Source organism: Ascaphus truei, chromosome 4 (assembly GCF_040206685.1).
Source record: "Ascaphus truei isolate aAscTru1 chromosome 4, aAscTru1.hap1, whole genome shotgun sequence".
Taxonomy (NCBI): Eukaryota; Metazoa; Chordata; class Amphibia; order Anura; family Ascaphidae; genus Ascaphus; species Ascaphus truei.
The window spans coordinates 107,514,078-107,536,771 of NC_134486.1; the positions used below are offsets into that span (position 1 = coordinate 107,514,078).

General features: G+C 41.4%; 1 protein-coding gene across 2 annotated transcripts in view; it reads right to left on the reverse strand.

The window, feature by feature from the left end:
- The window catches only part of LOC142492998 (acyl-coenzyme A oxidase-like protein), a 344,660-nt gene that overhangs the window by 186,619 nt on the left and 135,347 nt on the right, over positions 1-22,694 (reverse strand). For both annotated transcript variants that reach the window (XM_075596354.1, XM_075596353.1), the window contains exons 11-12: positions 18,186-18,302; positions 16,949-17,102 (exon numbers count right to left, since the gene is read on the reverse strand). In XM_075596354.1, coding sequence (XP_075452469.1) covers positions 16,949-17,102; positions 18,186-18,302 — 271 coding nt within the window. The remainder of the gene's footprint in view (positions 1-16,948; positions 17,103-18,185; positions 18,303-22,694) is intronic.

A 22,694-nucleotide genomic window follows, 5' to 3' on the forward strand; every position in this document is an offset into this window, starting at 1 on the left:
ATGCCTCTAGTGTCCTGTTTAGGACATCCCATTTAATCCTATCAAATGCTTTTTCAGCGTCCAAGTTAGCAACATCGCCATAGGTCATATAGCTATGATCTTTCGTGTATTGTCTGAAGCCGGTCCTTCGCTTATGAACCCAACTTGATCATTATGTATTAGTCTTGGAAGAATTGGATTGAGTCTGTTCGCCATGACTTTACTATTACATTTTTAGATCCGAATTTTAGGAGAGAAATAGGCTTATAGCTGGCACAACTCATCAGGTCTTTGCCTTCTTTTGGGATAACTACTATGTTTGCTTTCGAAATTTGTGCTGGGATCGGTGTTCCCTATAAAAAATTATTAAATAAATCTAACAAATGTGGGGCAAGAATTTTAAAATACTTTTTATAATAGATATTAGATGGCCCATCTGGGCCTGGGGCTTTAGAGGGTTTCAATTCCTTAATGGCCTCACTGAGTTCTACGATACTTATATTTCCATTAAGAAATTTCTAACCTTCTGCAGTCAACTTAGGAAGGTCACAGTTTTTGAAATATTCGTCACTTTGGTCAAGGGTCGCTATTTTACCATTAGGGTCCGTTGAGTCCATCTTAAATAATTTATAATAGAATCTGGAAAACTCTTTAGCAATTAGTAAGGGTTATGTATAACTTCTGCATGTCCCTGTTTTTGGGCCGAGATCTATGTTCTATCTCTGACCACATAAATGTACTTGCCAGAACCCTGTATACCTTATTGTGCTTATCATAATAGGTTTGTTGCCCATTTTAATGCTTTATCTGTGTCCTCCAGCTATAATATTTTTAGGTCCTCCCTGACTTGTCGTAATCATTTAGAAACTTTTTTGTTGGAACATCTTTTATGTTTCCACTCCAATTCTATTATTTTTCTGCTAGTTTTCCCTGACTGAGATGTTTAGCTTTTTTCCTATGTGAGGCTCAAGAAAGGCTTCTGTTTCTTCCGGGTATCTCAGCAATGCTGGTCTCCGATCTTTACTTGCTACTAGGTGGAATGGAAATGCCCATCTACAGCGTACCTCATTATCTCTGAGAACTGTTGTCACTGGGCGTAAGCCTCTTCTTCTTGAGATAGTGGATCTTGAGATGTCTTGGAATATCTAATTAAGAATCCTCAAATTCTAGATTGCTACTGTACGTTCCTTTATTATTTTCTCCTTCGTAGTATAATAGTGAACTTTCACTATAACATCTCTGCATTTTTAAGGGTCTGTAAATTGTGACCCTAAAGCTTGATGTGCTCTGTCCATGTGCAGGAAAACAATTTGTAGGGAGGAGTCTATTTGTGTAAATAGTCTTAAGTAGCGATGAAAATTTGTTGATGTTAGTTGCTTCTGGGATGTTTCTTACCCTGAGATTCTGCCTTCTTCCACTATTTTCCAGATTGTCAATGTTATGTTTCAGGCTTCTGATCTCATCATTGAGTCTGAATACCTCATCTTCTGTTGAGCCCTGGCTCTGCAGGGATTCCTCCATCTTGTTTTCAAGCGGTGTTGTCCTTGCAGTCAGAGCAGTCAGATCTGACTTAAATTCAGCCACAGCCTTGACCAAGGCTGTTTGGAAAAAAAATCTGAATGTCTTTGAATAGCTCTCTCAGAGCTTTTGGGATGATTTGGGAATTTCCCCCCTCTCCTGCTCCGACGAGTCTCTCGCGTGTGCGTGCTGCCTGCTGCCATTGTTGGGGTCCGAAACTGGCTGGTTGCATTTTAGGAAGAATTCCGGAGGCCACATTTTTTTTGTCTTTCTTCGGTAGCATCTCCACTGGTTGCTGCATCGGTAGGTGGGGTTTCAGTATTGTTTCAATAGTTTTGGAGGGTTATTACAGCTCTCTATGCATCGAAGTCCACAGAGCTGTTTCAAAACACTCCCATCTGTTCCGACATCATGTGCGCTGCCCATTATTTAGTCTTTTGATTTTTGAGTAAAAGGAAAAACACATCTTGGGCTATGTCATGACACATAGATAAAGACTCAAGCAGCAAATTCAATTTTTAGGTTCTCATGAGAAGTTCAAATGTATTACTTTTACAAAGTGATCAAGATGAGTACCACTTTAAAGCAAATATGCCACTGATTCGGAATTAAAGTTACATTTCAGTTAGGCTGTTAAGTAAAGGAGACCTGCTTTTAGCATTAGGCATTTATGTGTTGATGAATATCCAACAAATGTGTGTAATCCCCTTTTACAGATATATTCGATATGGGATTTCTTGGATTGTGGAGGTGCTCCGGAATAGGAAAATTGTAGAGTATCTTGGACATTTGAGAGAGGTCAATAGGTGTGTGTCAGGAATAATAGCAATTGTGTCTGAAATATGAGAGTGACTTTACCACTGGAGTAGCAAGGGTCAATTAAAGCTTCCAGATATTCATTGGGAGGAAAAAGTAATCTGTGCCCTGTCCAAAAAAAACAAGGAATCAGGACCATGGAAAGCAGCAAATAGAAGAATTCCTTTATCCAGCTATTCCCAGAGGGCTGGTCTGTTCCCTTAAGTATGGCTACAGATTTATATAACTTGCTCTGAATCTGACAGCAGAAAAGTACTGTGTTACTTGCAGATGCGAAATGAACAACATATGGGGAGAAATATAAGCAGAGAAAAATGTAGCTAACTATTTTTTTTTTAGAAACAACTGCTGTTCTGTAAATGACCATCACGAACTTGTGAAACGAGTGTAAGAATATGACACAAAAACATTTTCAAAGCGTAAATTAGTTGATCTATGTTAGAAAATGCAAGAGTTTTGAATTTTCACCCGGTGTGGTGGGTAGACAATGTTTATAAAGGCTTCTTTGCTCTTGAGAGCTAATTTTTGTGTAGCTCCCTTTTTACAGTCTCTATGGATTTTATACATCCGAGATATCCCATGTGGTTATAATGGCAATAACACATTAAAGTATTTCAGTTAGCATGATGTGAGCACCACAAGAGGTTTATAAAAGACTCTTAAGGACATTGATTAAGGCCTCCTTCAGGGTCCCAGAGGCAGGAGTTGGAGGGAGGGCGTTCGGGAGGGAGGGCGGCAGTTTGCTGGGCGATGTGTGTTCATCCTCCCAGCAGACTGTTTCAGGAGTTGAGGAGGTGGCGGGGCTACACACGGCAGCTTAGGGATCCAAGTTGCAGTCATGAAATCATTCTCAAGAATGATTTCATTGGCTGCCGAGGTCCCAGTGACGCTGCTGCAGCTTCAAAAAACGATTTTTTCGTTTATTGAAACTGTAGCCAGCGTCAACTCCGGGCTTCGGAGACAGGGCAGCTGCTATCCTGTCAACCAGTATTCAATTTGAATACTTTGTGTCCCACGGCAGCACGCCCTCCCTCCGAAGCCTGCACCCTGAACGAGGCCTTGCGTGCATTTAAAATGTAGTTCTCACGTGCTAAAAGCAGTTTAACAGAGTGCAAGTCCATCTAAATATTAATATGCACAATCTCTAGAAATGGAAGGGGAGTTATTAGTTTTAAATGGCACAGCGTAACCAAGAACCACAACACTTGATCACTACTTCTGGGGCGGGGATTTTCAACTGGTGGCCCACAAAAGGGCTTTGATGTGGCCCGTGGACATTCTGTACCCGGTAATTTCCTCCCAGTTCCTTAAGCATCTAAGTGCAGTTTTTCCCAGTGAAACTCACTTGTCATTTAAGATAATGTAAATGGGTATGATACAGACATTATAAATGGCTGTAAAATGTGTGTGTGTATATATAATAATTTTTAATGTATCAAATGAAACAACAATAAGCTTGAGGCCCTTTTGCTCCTAAATCTTTTCTGATCAGATACTCGTGAAAAAATCGTTGAAGAGCCATATTCTAAGGCAGTGGTGCGCAAACTGGGGGGCGCGGGAGTGTCTGGGGGGGGCGTGGGGTTTACAGAGGGCCCTCACGCACTCATTGTTTTTATTTGCACTGAGGGAGGATCTGGATGTGAGGGTGCAGGGAAGTACCATAGTTCCCCTTTTTGGGGGGGCCTTGGGAACGGGCCAGTAGAAACATTGCCTCCCTCATTTTCCTTCCTATTTTTCCCCCATAAGGGATGTTTTCCCTTTCCTACCTCATCTGTTATATCACATCTCCGCATTCCCCCCCCCCCCCTTTCTCCTCCTCTACCCCTTCCTCCCCCCCCCCTCCCTTCCGGCTGTGCCCTATGCACTTTTGTTTTAGTCCTGGTCTGTCTATCGCAGCAGGTTACTTTGTGATATTTATTGCCAATGCACATTTATCTATTTTCATATACCACGTTTCATAGTTTTCCTTTCATTTGAAGTGCTGGGAACACAGTGTTTTATAACTGAAACAATAATTCGCACAATACCCACATTTTGCCTTTCCTTACACACAAACTGAATGATAAAATAAAGAGTTCTAATTTTGTTACGGTACAGGCATGTATTCAGCTACATATTAAAAGTTATCACCATCACCAGCACTAGGAGCCACCTTATTATACCCGTCACAATCCAGGTAGCCAAATGTAAGAATGAAGATCTCTGGTCAGAATGCCAATTATATTGGAATGATCATTTATTTGCTTCAGAATAAATATGAGCCCTGTCTTTAGTGATTAGTTTGTTAAACCATTGACGCCACCTAAGGTTTTATGTGATGTAAACCAAACATCAGTGGTGCACAAAACAAACCATATATAGAATAGTTCAATTAAGCTTGCTATTCATTTGGTTGTTGTGATACTAAAAGCTACTTACTTTCACAGGTGCAGACCACAGTAGCCGACAGAAAACACAATTTTGTAAAGAACTTAATGACATTGGCTTCCTTACTCAAATGTACTCCCGCGCATAATGCAACATGATGCTAGGTTTAGTTTCTTTGGAAATGAAGCAGGGTTTGCTTTTCATCTGGGACTTTAAATGAGGGAGAGCTTTTCAGTCTTGTTTCCTCTGCTCTTAGCCCAACCTGTTCTGGTCTGAGAGCCAATACCGGTAAGGGACAGGTAAGGGCTCTTCCTGAGAAAACGTTTGTTGAATGCAAAGTGACATGAGACAAAAGGGAGTAACTACCATGTTTACAAACTAACTTTAACACAGTATTTTTAAATACTTCATAGTTTTCTGATTTTTGTAAACAAGGCATCCGTCACCAATACTCAACCCCTTAAATATGTTACAGTCATGGGTTCACTGCCTAGAAAGGAACACAGAACAACAACTGATCCATGTAATTTGCTTCCTAAGGAAGATTTAGGGGCTTATCCCATAAAGTGAGGTATCGCTGATTTGGTGACACCGCACAGTTCTATTCAAGACAATGTGTTTTTCCATGCAGTAGTACCGAATCAGTACTATTGCATTTTATTGAATACGCGGTTTAACCACTAGTTAAGTAACCATTTTACTTATATGTATTATGTGGAAAATAAATACGTCTTCCTTTTCTTCAGGTCCACTAAATGTCATAATTAAACAGATATTTACTTTACAAACACAGTTGCCGTTTTGGCATTAAAATAGTTTTTTTTTCCAATATGCGCCAATGTCTCACAATTCTCTGTGCCAATGTTGCTTCACTTGTATCTCAGTAACGACTCAGCAAATTACTTAGAAGAAGCAATAGGAGATTTTAGAAAAGTTGCTGGCTTTGCATTTTACAAAAGGTATGTATGGGCTTCAGTGTGTCTCATTACAATTCTTCATTAAATATAGGTCAGCTTAAAATAACTTGACTCAAATGTATCAAACATGAAATACAGTTAACTACATTTGACACTAAAAAGGACAAAATGGTTTTTCACTGTAACACTGCATGATGTGTTCTTTCATTTCTAAGCATCAAAATCACCCAGCTGCAAAACTGGTTCCCGAGGACAGAATTGTCACAGAAAGAAACCCCACCGTACTAAAAGTCCATTGATCTGTTTACTTTCTTCCACATTACCACCTCACATGACACTTGCCAACACAAGCAAGGAAAAATCAATGCAATCTATCGAATGTACATGTTCAGAATCATTCCTTTATTTGATTGTAGGATTCTGGGAACATGATAAACAGGACCCTCAAAGTCTTCTTGCTTGTGCCCCAGACCTCGCAAGCTCTGAAAGGATGAAACTGGTTTTGTATTTTTAGGTGTATAAAGATTTAGTGGCCATCTCTTGTTTTTATTTTTTTTATTTTAGAACCTGTAGGGACTACTGCTGCAGCACATCTGAGTCTAACACATCGCCGGTTTTTCCCTGGCTTTTCCCTGGAATGCGACGCACTTCACCTGGAGCATGCCGCATTCATTTTGCGTTCCCAGCCGCGTGTCATGCACGGGTGACGCGCGGTTGATGCGTTTATTGAGAATGGTTCGGATTTAATAGGTTGCAATTCTTCGCGTGTCCGCCAGATGGCAGATATTCATGAATTGTAATGCGCATGCGCTTCAGTAATGTGTCGACTTGCAGGTGTTTCGTTTAAAAAAAGATACCACAGTGGGCTATTGTAACTTGGCCTTGAGACTGAAGGAAGAGGTTGCAAAAATGTATCAATTTAGGCTTTTCATATTAGAGAAAGACAAAAACCCGTTTCGGTTACAGTATTCTCCAGAGACCCGCCCGCCATGAGTGTTCAAGTGCAGCCCGTTTTCCAAAAACCCGACAGAAGTTACGCGTATTTGATATGGGCCGCGATTAATGCAACAGATGATAAGATGGCAACAGTTGTTCAAATTTATCAGTAGTTTATCGAAAACTATGACTTTTACAAACTTTCGCCAGCTCCTCATACGTGAAAGCGTGCAATAAGGAAAAGGTTATGTAGCGATCACTGTTTTTATCGTATTGAGCCACAATTTGTTGGAGGGTATTGGTGTGTATTACCGTCTTTTTCCTGTATCTATGATCATGCAGATGGCAAAAGGCGAAGGGTCGTGTTAAAACCAACTAAGAAACGACAGTCGCTGCCAAGCAATCCACCAGCACCGGCTTCCAATTACGGTCCCGCCGTCAGTGACAACCCTGAGCCTGAGCCGGATTTCGCGTGCAGTTTCGATCAAGCTTGCATGTACCTAAGCAATTTCCAGCCTCATCAGCTGACTACAGGCGGACTAGTCCCGCTGCAAACTATCGACGTGGATGATCAAGAATGCTGGACTGGCAGTGGACCGGCGCCGGCGCCAGCTGAATGGGAAATTCTATGGTGAGTATTGTTGCCGTATTATTTTCTGTGTTTTTTTTATTTTGACAATACAGTATCAATATCGGTGCAATTCAAAAGTCAAGCGATTCTCCTGTAAGCAATATTATTGGCTGAGCGGCTTCTACAGTACTGTACTGCAGATACTGAACTATTGGTGGAACGCTAGGCGCATGCGCATTGGAACCTTCTTGAAACGCATACAGTATGCGTGTCATTACATCGACGGTAGGCGCATGCGCATGTGAACAGGAGACGCCCCCCGAGAAAATTATTGGTGGGACTGGCTGGGAACTTCTTTAGACCATTACAGTAAAACTTTTCTTTTTGTTTTTCCTTAGAAAAGAAAACGGCTAATGGAGGGATTTCGATGGATAATATCGCTTTGTGTAACAATGCCTGCACATTGCTGAATCGGATTTAAAAACCCACGTACCGGAGTCTACAGTTTAGTGGCTGATGTACACTATGCTGATGTTTTGCGGCCGTACAGTATACAATACTTTTTTATAAACAGTATACTGTGTAATAAACCCGAAAAAATAAAAACTATGCATTTATTCTACATGTATTACAGTACTGTACATACAGTATGTGTCTTCTATACAGTGCCAGTACATACAGTACAGTACTGTACTGTGTCTTCTATTTTTTTAATACTCTTGTACTGAGCATGCCTACAGTATACAGTACAGTGTGTCTGGACAGTAGTGTACATTCTAGAAACACTGTATTTTGTTACAGTAGCAAAGGAGCCAATGGAACAATGTAAAACAAATCAACAGGTTCTTTTATTGGTGGAGTAAGTAGAAAAACATTTATTTACAAATACTGTACAATGTAGAAACATTTTAAGTGCACAGCAATTCAAAACATCAACAGGTGTATGGTTTACTGCTACAGATGTGAAAACATTTATGTATAGAATGTAAATGTATGGTTTACAGTCACATGTTTTAAAAACAAAGTCTTTATTCATAAAATATACAAAACGCAACATCTCCTTTATCAAAGAACGGCAAGTCAAAACATATACAGTGGGATGGTGTGCACCAGTACAGTCCTCGAGGGCAGCAGACAGGCCCGGTTTTCAGGACAACCTTGAAAACCGTGCCTGTTTGCGGCCCTCAGGGACTGGAATTGTGCAGGTCCTGTGTGTGTGTACAGCAAGTTAAAACATTTCTGTCTAAATACAAGTTAAAAAACACACAATAACATCTTCTTTATTTAAATACAGCAGGTTAAAACATGTACAATACAGTTCAGCACAACAGTATGGTCTTACCTGTGATTAAAAAAATTCTTTATTCATAAAATACAGTATACAAAATGCAACATCTACTTTATTAAAGAAACATACAGTATAAAGTACAGTGGGATGGTGTGCAAAACAGTCAGTCAGGCCTGCACCACTACAGTCCTCGAGGGCAGCAGACAGGCCCGGTTTTCAGGACAACCTTGAAAACCGTGCCTGTTTGCGGCCCTTAGGGAATGGAATTGTGCAGGTCCTGTGTGTGTGTACAGCAAGTTAAAACATTTCTGTATAAATACAAGTTAAAAAACACACAACAACATCTTCCTTTATTTATGTACAGCAGGTCAAATCATGTACAGTATAGCACAGTTCAGCACAACAGTATGGTCTTACAGTTCCCGTGATTAATCCAGAAAGTCCACCACATTGTCCGTCCATGGCAGATTCCTTGCATGGCGCAAAACGCCATTAATGCAGTCTCGTACGCCTTTCATTACAGGATCTGTAATTGGATAAAAGCGCCGCATTTCATCCAGAATGTTCTTTCTGAAATTGGCAGGAAGCGCCTTTTTTACACGATTTCCGTCGTAGTTCACTTTGAAGGCCCAGTCGCAGTACAACGAGTAGGGAACATGGTGCTTAAAAAGTAACAAGGCATACTTGTGTGGTGCACCTCCACTCATCACCCTATACTTCTCCCTAAGCGCCGGTGTCAGATCGCGCAGGGTGATGTCGGGCACCGTATCGATGCGAGCGAATGTAGGTCTTCTGTGAGCGGGTGTGCTTGAGGCGACGGGCGATGGTAGGTTGTCTGGGAGGAAGCTTTCCTCCGGTCTTGGTCGCTGTGTTGTCTCCTATCGTGGTCTTGACGGGGTTGTCATGTCCTCCTCAACGGCATACATGTACACTACATCTTCTGGTGGAGGGGGTGCGTTGGTGATGGAAGGGGGTCGATGCTCCCATTCATTACATCCATGTCACCCCCCTGCTCCGGCGTCGGGGAAACAGGGGCATTAACAACGAGCAAACGATGTATACCCGCTATGTCAGCCTCTATCTTCTCCATCCGTCGATCCATCCGTTGATCCATATGTATCATCCGTTGATCCATATGTATCATCCGTTAATCCATATGTAGCATCCGTTGCTCCACATTTAACATGGTCTCCAGAAGCAGATCTATCTTTACTAGCACAATAGAGTTCCCGGGGAGATCCACACTTATCCCATTCAGCATCCGGTCTAACGAGCTGCTTCTTGTGCATGGCGTGTGGACATCTGGGTGGATGGGTGCAACGGAGGATGAGATGGGGGTTCCATGGAGAGAAGCGGCAGCGACATCGAAGAAGGGTGGAGGAGTTGACCTGTGGATATCCGGTAGAGGAGAAGTGGCAGCGTCGTCGAAGAGGGATGGAGAAAGTGACCTTTGGATTTCCGGGCGAGAAGCAGAGTCATCTAAGAGCAAAGGAGAAAGTGACACGTGGATTTCAGAGGTGGCAGCGTCGTCGGATAGAACCGGAGAAGATGGCCTGTGGGTTTCCGGGAGGGCGGCGACAGCGTCGAGGACGAGGGGTGGAGAAGACAGGCTGAAGATTTCCGGGACAGAGTCATCGAAGCGTATGGGAGGTGGTGGTCTGCGGGTTCGATGGGTTGGCTGCCAATCGTTTTGCGTCGAGAGTACATCACCGTATATCTTCTTGACATAATAAGGCTGACGTCTATGAAAACCCTTAGCATTTGGGGTCAGCAGAAGGTTTTCTTTATTGGCCTTAGCCTGTCGCTTTTGCCTTGGCGTGGAAACGGCAACCGCCTTTCGCTTTTTCTGCATGACAGGCACGACAGAGGCGAGAGGGTTCCTGCGTCCGTAGAATCGGGATTGCTCCATGGAAGCAGGTGGCACAATGCAGTACAGTATCTGGACAAGGGCAAGTTCAGATAAAGATCATCGAGTGGTGGGCTATGCAAAGTGTGTAACCTTTTATGCATGGCGGCGAGGTACAGGTGCTGAAAGTGGGCGTACTCTAATGTGAGTCATTACCGTATAAATACACCATCCATTTTGTGGATTCACTGCACATTGAATACACAGACTAAACATCGAATATACATTCTTGTGTTTGTATTTCTTTCTACTCGCAGCAATGGTTGTTAAAAAGATTTCCAAGGATCTCAGCATGCGAATTAAGGAGATGTACACGAGCGGACACCGAATTGCTGCAATCAAACGCTGGTTAGCTACTTCTGGCCTCGTTGTGCCAGCAACCACCGTGAGCTATCATGCACACGGAAAAAACAGAGAACGCAAAAGGGCACCAAGGGTAACTAACGCGTAAGTATATTTATAAAACTTTGAAAAAAAAATTTGATCTAAAAATGTACTGTACATCTACAGTACTGTATCTAATATTTTTGTTTTATATTACAACAGTATATATATTTTGTATATTTATATTACAACAGTGTATATATTTTGTATATTTATATTACAACAGTATATATGTTTTGTATATTTATATTACAACAGTATATATATTTTGTAGATTTATATTACAACAGTATACAGTATATATTTTGTATATTTATATTACAACAGTGTATATATTTTGTATATTTATATTACAACAGTATATATATTTTGTATATTTATATTACAACAGTATATATATTTTGTATATTTATATTACAACAGTGTATATATTTTGTATATTTATATTACAACAGTATATGTATTTTGTATATTTATATTACAACAGTGTATATATTTTGTATATTTATATTACAACAGTATATATATTTTATATATTTATATTTCAACAGTTTTATATTGCTGCATACTGTATTAATAGAACAATATATTGTATCCTCTTGATCTACTGTCTCTAATTTTTTTACTGACCGGAAGGTTTTTCTTTACATTGTAGGGAGACAACTCTTCTGGTGGACAAAATAAGTGAGGAGAATGATGAGAGGAGTGCATTAAGAGTCAAATACACTCTGCAGGAAAATCACAATCTCATTGTATTCGAGACCAGCATAAAGAAGATGAGACGCAGCATTGGATGGAAATATGGACGCGTGAGGTTAATACTGGACAGTACAGGAGGTAAAAGTGTTGTTTAGGAAACTGTACTGTACCGCTAAAATTATTTATTCCTTGTCATTACAGAGCGTACCCCATGATAAGGGACGCAAACAAAATCAAAAGAGTGGTCCAGGCCCAGGCATGGATGGACAGTGGGGAAACTTTCCAGGATTGCATCTTCACTGACGAGTCTACTGTGTCGCTGGAGAGATTTGCAAGCTTTGCATTCCACAAAAAAGGCCGCATATCTTTGAAGCCGCGGCCAAAACACCCCGTGAAGCTGCATGTGTGGGGTGCCATCTCTAGGCATGGACCAGGATGCATTGTCATCTTTGAAGGTAAAATATATCAAATATAATGTAGCCTTATGCACTGTACTTTACTAGTGTAGCCATACTGTATGCACTGTACTGTACTATTGTGCAGTTTTTTGAGCACTTTTCTTTTCTTGCTATAGGAATCATGAATAAAGCTTTCTTCCAAGACAACATTGTCCCTGAGATAGTGCAATACATCACACGCGAGTTCCCGAATGGTCACCGCTTCTACCAGGACAACGATCCGAAGCACACCGCGTCAACAGCGCATATCCTTGAGCGCGGTATCAACTGGGTGAAGACGCCAGCGGAGTAAGTGCGGTAAACGTGTCTCATTTGTTTCCCACAGTTTTTACTGTGTACTGTATCTCTTAAACTAATTGTCCTTTTTTTCCAATAACAGATCGCCATACTTCAATCCGATCGAAATGGTCTGGCATCAGCTGAAGGACCATATCCGGAAAGTGGCGAAACCCTCCAAAAAGGACGAGTTGTTGAAAGGCATAATGAGTTTTTGGAACGATGTACTCACCGTGGAACGCTGCAATAAATATATAGACCATATTGCGACTGTGTTGCCCATTGTGATCGCGCGTAATGGGCAAACATCAGGAAAGTAGTACTGTGCTGTAGTATTGTAAGTACAGTATGATACAGGAAAGTATGGCACAGATTTTTTCTTTCCCAATAGTCAGAGTATACAGTAGTTACAATTTTTTCTTTACAGAGAGAGCAGCACCAGCCATCAGGTTACAGTACATAGTATTTAACAGTAGTCAGAGTATACAGTAGTTCCAGTATAGACTAGTTTGACAGTACTACAGTAACTGCCTACTAACTGCTCAATTTTTTTCCCCAGAGAAAGCAGCACCAGCCATGTACAGAAGTACTACACATCACACAATGCCATAATACAGTACGCACATAACTGCACTAATTTTTTGTTTTCTTGTCGTTTCAGGAAAAAAGGGTGGCCTGGGGGGAGGTGGGGTTGTGTGTCCAGTCTAATCTGTTTGTACAGTAAAATGTACAGTATATAAACAGCAGTAATGATGTACACAAAACCTCTCCTCTCTCAATGAACTACTGTACTGTACACAGAATGAGGAACAAGATAAAGACGGAAAAAACAATATTACTATATATATATATATATATATATATATATATATATATATAGAAAAAAAACAGAGTACAATCAGCGCAGATTCCAAACACTTAGTGGGATTGTAGTTAAGAATATATTAACTACCCCTGGCCAATCAGTCAAACAGGAGGTGTTATACCTTACAATCTATTCTTGCTTGAATGCAGCCAATTAGGTCTGCGGCTCCACACTTGCCGCAATGGATAATGTAGGGAAGAGATGACCTAGGCGCAAATAAGCCAGGAAAGAGACAAAAGGAAAATATCATAGGGCAGTATGTCTGTTAATATCAGAGATAAGGTGGTAAGATATACACTTACACTTAATCAGCCAAATATAAGCCTTTAATCCACCACTGGGATTCAGGAACACTGGTACTGGTATTTCCTCGTTGTTTGCACGGATCTCAGACTCTCCACGTGTGCTGCTTACTTCAAGGGTCACCTTTTCATCTGCAGCAGCCGCGTGTCTCCTTAACACAGGATAGAGCTCACCGGGGAGGGTGGGGGGGGAGGAGGGGGGAGGGGGGAAGAGGGACAATGGAACAAAGATAGTGTAAAATCTTTTATTATAAAAATTATCTAAAAAATAACAAACAGTATCTCACTCACATGGTGTGAAATAATCTCAAGCAGTTGAGAGTTTAAATTGAGTCTCTCACACTCGTAGAGTAAGGTGTCCGGTCCACTGCACTGCTGTTAGCCTGGTTTACTTCCGCGTCACGTGTTCCGGCTCCAATTCTCGCGAGACTTCGACCTCCGATGACGTCACAGCGCTTTCTCCTCTCCGGTCTGCAGCGCGTCTCACTCTGCTCGGATTGCGATATCTGCAATAACTGCAGGGTCTGCCCTACGCGTTTCTCCTCTAGGGCTTCCTCAGGGGCTGCAGACCGGAGAGGAGAAAGCGCTGTGACGTCATCGGAGGTCGAAGTCTCGCGAGAATTGGAGCCGGAACACGTGACGCGGAAGTAAACCAGGCTAACAGCAGTGCAGTGGACCGGACACCTTACTCTACGAGTGTGAGAGACTCAATTTAAACTCTCAACTGCTTGAGATTATTTCACACCATGTGAGTGAGATACTGTTTGTTATTTTTTAGATAATTTTTATAATAAAAGATTTTACACTATCTTTGTTCCATTGTCCCTCTTCCCCCCTCCCCCCTCCTCCCCCCCCCACCCTCCCCGGTGAGCTCTATCCTGTGTTAAGGAGACACGCGGCTGCTGCAGATGAAAAGGTGACCCTTGAAGTAAGCAGCACACGTGGAGAGTCTGAGATCCGTGCAAACAACGAGGAAATACCAGTACCAGTGTTCCTGAATCCCAGTGGTGGATTAAAGGCTTATATTTGGCTGATTAAGTGTAAGTGTATATCTTACCACCTTATCTCTGATATTAACAGACATACTGCCCTATGATATTTTCCTTTTGTCTCTTTCCTGGCTTATTTGCGCCTAGGTCATCTCTTCCCTACATATATATATATATATATTATACATTACAGTATATATTATTAAATAATATTCTTATAAATGTGCATTATTCATGTTTCCCCATGTTTTAGAAATGTTTTCTAAATGTTTATCCAATTTCAATCTGCCAAAAGAACTTAATAAAGACTGCATTATGTATTATTCATGATTATTTTTATATTTGTATTTTTTGGTTCCTGATAAAATAAAATAAATATTTATTCACATTCCTGCTAGTCATAATCATTTACAACAACCACAACCCCCCCCCCCCCCCACCCCTACAGTACACCAATGAATCAGTTAATGGTTTTTTTAACTCTCAATTCTCACAATGCTGTGCAAATCGGATTTACATTTCAAAATCGAGAAGGGATTTTCCAAAGTGTTACCGTAAACAAAGCCTCAAAGGGTTGGGGGTGATTACACGCAGGCGCACTGAGGCTTTGTAGGTCGGCTATGGACGGATTAAGAACATAATGGCAATATTCAGAAAATTAACGACTCTGTGGAGAGAGGGGGTTGGGTGACTCATGCGCAGTAAGCAGCAAGCTCCCATCTCTAAAAGGATTAGAGTACACGCAGGCGCAGTGAGGCGATTGACGCTCGGCTAGGGACGGATTAAAAACACAATGACTAACTAACTTCAGAAAATGAATGACTCTGTGGAGGTGTCTGTCGATAAGAGTTTGTGTGTGCGTGGGGGAGGGATGAAGGATTAGTTGTGCAGCAGTTCAAAGAAATAACATACTGTACTGTAGAGTACAGTAATTTCAAAAGGTAGTTCATAATAATACTGTAAATTGATCCCTACACCCCCCAAATACAGTACATAAAAAGCACACAAATCAACCATGTGCAGGCAAACGCACAGATTTAATATCGTAATATCAAGATTGTTTTTGCAGGCTTGTGGATAAAATAACAGTTAAAAAATCATAATTAATTTTTTTTGGGGGGGCACTCAAGCAAGCAGTGGTGGGTGAAGTTACAGGCGCATCTCAAAGAGAATTACACGCAGGCGCAGTGAGGCTTTGTAGGTCGGCTATGGACGGATTAAGAACACAATGGCAAGATTCAGAAAATTAACGAATCCATAGAATTTCAAATCCTTGCGCTAGCGTTTGTGGGGGAGGGGGCTGCAGGGTACAGCTGCATGAAGTTCAAAGCTAAAGACATACTTTGATTTCAAAAGGCAGTTCATCATAATAATACACCCCCAAATACAGTACGTAAAAAGCACACAAATCAACCATGTGCAGGGTCGCAGTCAAAAGCTACAGCACAGATTGAATATCGTAATACAGTAAGATGGGTTTTGCAGTCTCTTGTGGAGAAAATAAACAAATTACAATAAAAAAAATTGAATTTTTTTGGTCACTCACTCAGGCAAGCAAGCAGTGGTGGGCGAAGTTACAGGCGCATGCGCAGTAAATTCCTGCTGTCAAGCAAGAATGTGATTGAAACCAGACACACGGTCAAAGGAATGGTGTGGGAGAGATGTACTGCATTGCACAGAAGATAAGAAGTTGAAATACCCTGCAGTGCAGTTAATTATCCTGAGCGAGGGAGGGGAGAGCGCTGTATATGCCAAAATGTGACACTGTTACAGTACTGTACACGCCTATGTGTTTCAACAATTTTCAAATGTGACATACCGTACAGCAGCACAGCACTGCAAATGCATGTATACTTTAAATATGCAAATTTACAATTACTGCGCGCGCACACACAGACTGTGTACTGACGTAGGTTGAACCGCGAAGGTATTAGACCACCAAGATAACAGCTCGCAAACGCCCCCCTGAGTTTTTAAACGGCATTGCAGTATTGCAGACAGCGAGAATAAAATGCTAATATATCGAGCGCGAAAATAATGCAGTTCACTCCGGGCGAAAACGACAAAAAACGCACCTAACCGGGATAATCTGAGAACCGCGGATCTAGCCGTCTTAGACTCAGATCGGCCGCCACTGTAGATCATAAATGTCTGAATTACTTTAACAGTATTTGACCCAATCACCTGGCCCGTCAGCCTGTTCCACTCATTTGCTAGTCTTTCAGTGTCAATGCATTTCTCTTAGGAAAGAAAGAAGTAACTGAAGACCACATACACTGTGCTGATGACAAGAACTGAGACCAGTAAAGTTACAGTGGATGTACAGTAAGCACTATAATATAATAGTGACTATATGATGGTGCTACTGGTGATACTTGGGCACACTAAGAACAAATCTTAGTATCGGAATAAGCATAATAACCTGGTATGATGACAAAAAAAGATTAGCACAACTTTCTTCATATTAACACTAGCCTTACTGAGACTACTACCATCTGAATTTAAAAGATGTCTCCGTGGAAAAATGCATGCAAGGTATTACTTTATAGACTGACATAATCTTTGTTTGATTAGTTCTCTCCATTACACTATTCAATGTAAAGTAAAGCTGAGCACAGATCAAACTATTGAATTAAATCTCAACAACCGATATAGGTTTCATGTCTTCATAACTCACCATTCCTCCAGTACATTCTCTGCAGTCTTGTAGGCATGACAGGTTCTCCCATGTGCTATAAGCCTTCAATCCTGCTACCAGAGCCTGCAAAGGGCGATTATTTACAAGGTCTCTGTTGTGGTAGACATCCTCATCCAGAATTTCCCCTGCATACCTACAAAATAAGGTTACATGCCTCTCTAAAACTTCTCGGAGATGATTGCAATTTACATTGAAATATTTTCCCATATGTAGGAGTTGGTGATCTGCAGTTCTTTGCAGACACAAGCCAAATTGTTATTCCCTATAATTCCCAACTAAGCAGAAAAGCTCAGCAAATAGAATATAAAAGAAGAATAGTTTACTCTAATGAATTAAAATCAGTAGTGTGAAGAGGCCATGCCTGTCACAAATTGGGACCACCATCTGTCAATTTATACATGTAAGGGATTTGGGGCAATAAACTGGTTATTTCATTTTTATACAGTTTAAAATCAATATATTGGTGCTCATATGCTATGCTGTACAATTCAAATGTGGTTTCACATATTTAATAATTATTTATTAGCAAATGTATGGAAATCAAAGCGGTGCACAAATCTACAACAACATCTAATATTGTTGGAACAATAGAAGATACCATAAATTCACAAGCTACAAGTAATTCACTTGTCTTCTTAGATGTTAATCTACAAACAGAGGCAAGAAGGCATCCAAACACCTCATGATGCCCAGATGTACATGGTATGTACTAATAAAAAAATACATTGTTGAACCTGCATCCAAATCATCAGCCAAGTTGAACCTGGCATGAAACATAAAAAGCCTGTTTATACAGTTAGCGCAAAATTAAAATGCAATGTACTAGTATCAACCAAAACATTATTTCATGCAGGTTTCATGATAAAGGTGAACAAAAATACAGGCACCGTGGTCAACCAATAGAAAACAGGAACATCATAGCCCCAAAGACTTTGCAGCTAACTACTGGATTGCTTGTTATTTATGTTACATTGAAGGTTCATTAAAACATTTCTTCTGTGCAGTGTGGTTACTTTGCTGAAAAATTCATTTTATGTTTAACCGTTTTTGAGCCATCGCTTTGGGTTACAGTAAACATTCAGAAAGTCAACATTTTGAGTGCAATAGTTAACCAAAGTTCATTATCTTTTAGTGCTTCAATCCACATCAAAAGAAAGAATAAAAGAGCATGCTCAAAGTGATGAGAGTCAGCAAAATGTAAAGGGCATTTAAGTACCTGCTTGTAAATGTCAGAGCTAAAGCTGTAGCCAGGTGCGGCATCAATCGAAGATGCTGGGTTTGGTGGTCAATAATCTTTACTTCTTCTTTGCCCTTGGGCCCAAATTGCCTCCGACTAGAAGAAAAAAAAAAGACAAAATAATTTTGCCATAAGTACATTAATGACATTTTTTGCTAGATCCTTCGTTTCCATCAGCTACTATAGGTTTCTTATTAACAAAGAAACCACATAAAACAATGTAGTGTTGTAACAAAGCATGGCGGGTTACTCTTGATTTCCTGCAACTACACTAATATATGTTTCTGGTCACGAGAGCTTATGATGTGAGGGATTTTCTGGTTATGAAACCAGACATTTACCATTAGCATGTGAATCCTGCAATTGAGCAATGACCTTTAACTGAATGCACCTAGCGGGTTCTTATGCGTGAGTTATGTAGATGTTGACGGTAGTTCGGGACACTGGTCACCGGGCTACTGGGTCCTCGGGCAGGACGACAAGAGTAGGCAGATAGGGCACCAGGGATTTTCTTTATTAAGAAATTCAGTTATTTATTGAAATACGTCTGACAGTCCAACTGTATAAACAAAAGGAAACATTGACTTCTCCAATTGGAAGGCTCCCACCCAATGCGGGCACTAGCTTGAGTGATTAAGATGGGGTTACCCAAATTGAGACTTCTGCTGGAGCTCAGACTAGGATCCTTTGCCAAGCAACATATGGCCTCTCTCTTTAGAGCCACTGGTACACACAGGTCCTTGACTTGTTCTGTCCACCTGTTGTATGGCTAGTCCTCTGGCCACTTTCTTTTGACTAAATCGCAAGTGTGCCACACTAGCTGCTCGTGTTCTTTGATTTGCTCCCTTGATCTATTTCACTTGATCCCAGAATTTCTTAGCCCCTCTAAACTACAGGGAACCGGACTATCTCTGCACATTACCTGCTCTCATCAGGTCTATCTCTGCACATTGCTTTGGGACCTATAAGTGGATTCCTGGACACAAAGCAGCCGTAGAGAGCCTCATCAGGATAGCAACCCCACAGGTGAGACATCTTTATATTAGAGGTAGGTTCCTTCAACCCAATTGACTTCTAAGAAGTTGTCACCTACATTTTACTGTGTTTCAATATTTTTCTAGAATCATTTTCAGGTATGCACATGTATAAAAAAAACACAATACACATTCCATTAAAACAGTGTGCTGAACTCCTGCTCCAAATGTCACAGAAACGAATTCCCAGAATGCTCATGAACAGAATCTGAGCACATTGACAAATGTGTTGGGGTGCTTTGCACTCAAACAGGTAGAGATGGGCAAATGGTTCACCTAAATCCGACGCGGATTGGTCAATTCCTTTGAGCCACGGATCTCCACGGATTAGTCTCAAAAAGGCAGATTGTTTTTTTTTCCTATTACTGAAAATCCGCCTGACAGATTTGGAATCCATTGCTGCAAATGGAATCTGAATCTGTCAAACGGAATTTTAATAGGAGGAGTAGTATATAAATAGTGGGAAATCCAAGAATCTGAGCCCCATGTTCGTATCTGAAAGAATGCGAGTGGGTAAAGAAGATAAAAATCGGATTTCAGCGTGCGGATTGGATTTGGCCCGAAAAGCCCAGGAAAATCCATGGATCAGATTCCATGGCCCAGCTCTAGTTACTGCATTGCAACATACATTCCTGAGTTAGGCCTGAGCCCTAGATTAAAGCAGTTGGCCCTGTACGTTTTGCAATATCTGGTATACTTTTTGAGCCTGGCTTTTCACGCCTACATTTTGAAATCTATTAAAAGGAACTCAAATAGTAAAGAAAGTAAAAAATAAATAAATGATGGTACAAGGCTGAGTACTTTTACACTATGATAACTTCAATACATGTTGCTAAATATGGCGGCTATTTTAATCCCAGAGGCCCTGCAACAGACTGCCACCTCACTTGCAGCATAAGGCCTCGTCCAGGGTGAAAACGCTACAGCATTGCGCCCTGCTCGGCCGGGCGATTCCTGGCCGGCTAGGTGCGCACGCGTCTGGGAGCGCGGCCACGACGTCACGGAGCTGAACCGCTCACGTGACGTGCTTGCGAGCAGCAAAATCAATTTTGCTCGCTCGGCAAGTGGCTGAGCGCCAAGCAGGCGCACCCGCCCGCTCACGCAAGCCACATGCATTGTCGCAACGTGTCCAGCGTGAGCGCGCGTGCCCGCTCAGCACCACCCTGGACGAGGGCTAAGGCTAAGGCCCCGGTAATGCCGCTGTAACGCGCGCCCGCGAGATTGGCGGCGCGTTCAGCCGATTCCCCGGTCTGCAGCTCACTGCAGGCAGAGAGACAGGGGGGGGGGGGCGTGGCGGGGGAGTGACGGGGGCGCGGCCATGACATCACCCGGCAGGTTCGCCCTCATTGGCTGAACCGCTGGGGGGCGTGCCTAATCGCTCGATGCGAGTCCTGCTCTCAATTCTATTGAGAGCAGGAGCAACTCTCGCCCGAGCGCTGCGGCCCCCCCCTCGCAGCGGGCCCGGCACCATTGAGGGGAGGGCTCTCGTCCGTGCAGCGTCCGCCACAGCGGACGCTGTAGTAGGCAGCGGGGGCAAGGCCTAAGAGTTGATAAACCAGCAGTGTCTACGTTCCTGCATGCAAGACAGTAGGAAAAAAACACTTTAGTTCCCACACAGGATTGTTTACAAATTGTCTTAATAAATTTGTAATCCAGGGTTTACATACAATGGATGTTTTTCTTCTTTGCACATTTACATAACGGGTTACATACCCCAGAGAGACTAAGACATTAGCCTCTCTAATAGAAGTTAATCTTTTCTTTCTTTCACTATCCTAAGCAGATCAGCTTTGTTCCTTGTTTTTCTACTTTGTACTTGTCACCATGATACAGGATCAATAAACAAACGTCGGTAGCTCTGAAGAGGTAATGGACTTGAAGGTGATGTCTGAATGGGATTATCTCATGCTGCGGAAGCCTACACCTCTGTTACTATTTACTGGTCGTTAAGAAAACACATTGTCGCATTGAAGGCACTGTCTTTTGTAGGACCACAGTTAGCTAGGGGCAGTGATAGGTTTAGTGAATTACATATTGATGTTGATGGATACAATTTTAAAATTTTATTTAAATACACGTTAAAAAGGTAATTCTCTTGGAAATGTTTGAAAACAAATTGGTGATTGGCAGTTGCTTATCCTAAGCCTTTTATTTGACTGCATTTATACCTTTCCTCTTCTATAACTGGGCTTCTGACAGGCACAGACCTGCATAAAGATGATTACACAATCACAGGGGTTGTGGAGTAAAGGAGAAACCATAACCCACTGTTCTCGGGGTCCCTGTTCTAATTGAAAGCTTTAAAACATTCAACAATTCTTCTAATGGTCTACTGTCAAAGCTTATAAAGCCACCTACATGTCCACCAGCATAGGTTCCCACCTCTAGTCTTAAAGGACAACTAACAAGTCAGGTTTTACAGGTCTCCTCACATTAGAATGGCTGGATCAATCATTTTGATTGAACTGCTTGGGCTCAAGCATGGATATCCTTAAAACCTGGCCTGTTAATGGTCCTTGAGAACTTGAGCTGGGGACCTCCGCACTAGTGGGTTACCATAAGACATTTAGACATTATCTTTCCCTGGGGTTATCACAATGGGAGTGGTTTCAGCAAAAATAGACATTTCTAGCAGTAAATTAGTAAGGTAACCCTGTGAAAATTCCCATTAGTGGCTCAAGAGAACTGGAACAATACCACAATATTTCTCCAAAATAGAGTAATACTGGAGAATGTTATAGTGAGGATCACGAGTATTGTAAAATTCTAAAAGTAAAAGCCCGTTTTGCGCCCCCTCCCACGATTTGTCTTTGCAAAAAAGAAAGTTAACATTTTTTATAAATATATACATATTTATTGAAATGTATTCGTTTCTTGTACAACAAAACAAAACAAGACGTCAAGATAAAAACAAATATAATTTATAACAAGTACAATTCCTTCAAAGATGGGCAATAAAAGAAAAGCAAAAAGAAGCCAACCTGTTTCTGAAAGACACCTCTTTCAATTGAGTGGTCATCAATTGCATAGAACTAAAAACATTGAAACACATTTTCAATCAGCAGCACAAAATTACCCCATGAAACTAATAATGCGGGTAGCAGGGAGTTTGTGTTGTGCTATGCTGCTCTGTGCTGCTCTCTCCCAGAAGCTGCAAGTACTTGCAACTGTCGAGACTGGATTCTCATCTTAATTTGGACTGAACTGGTATTAGCTAATCTTATATTCTTAACATGGTTCAGTACTCTTTACGAGATTGCCTTTACCCTACCTAATAATACCTCACTCCAGCGAGTTTTCAATTTCAGAAATATTGTAATGTAAAATCAGCATTGCATGGAAAATTGCCATCACTGCAACTTAATAAGAAAATATTTCTTAACTGCCTTGATAAGTAAAAGGTAGCTGCACACAGGCAGGGCTGCTTTATACATTAGGCCGACTTGGCACAGTG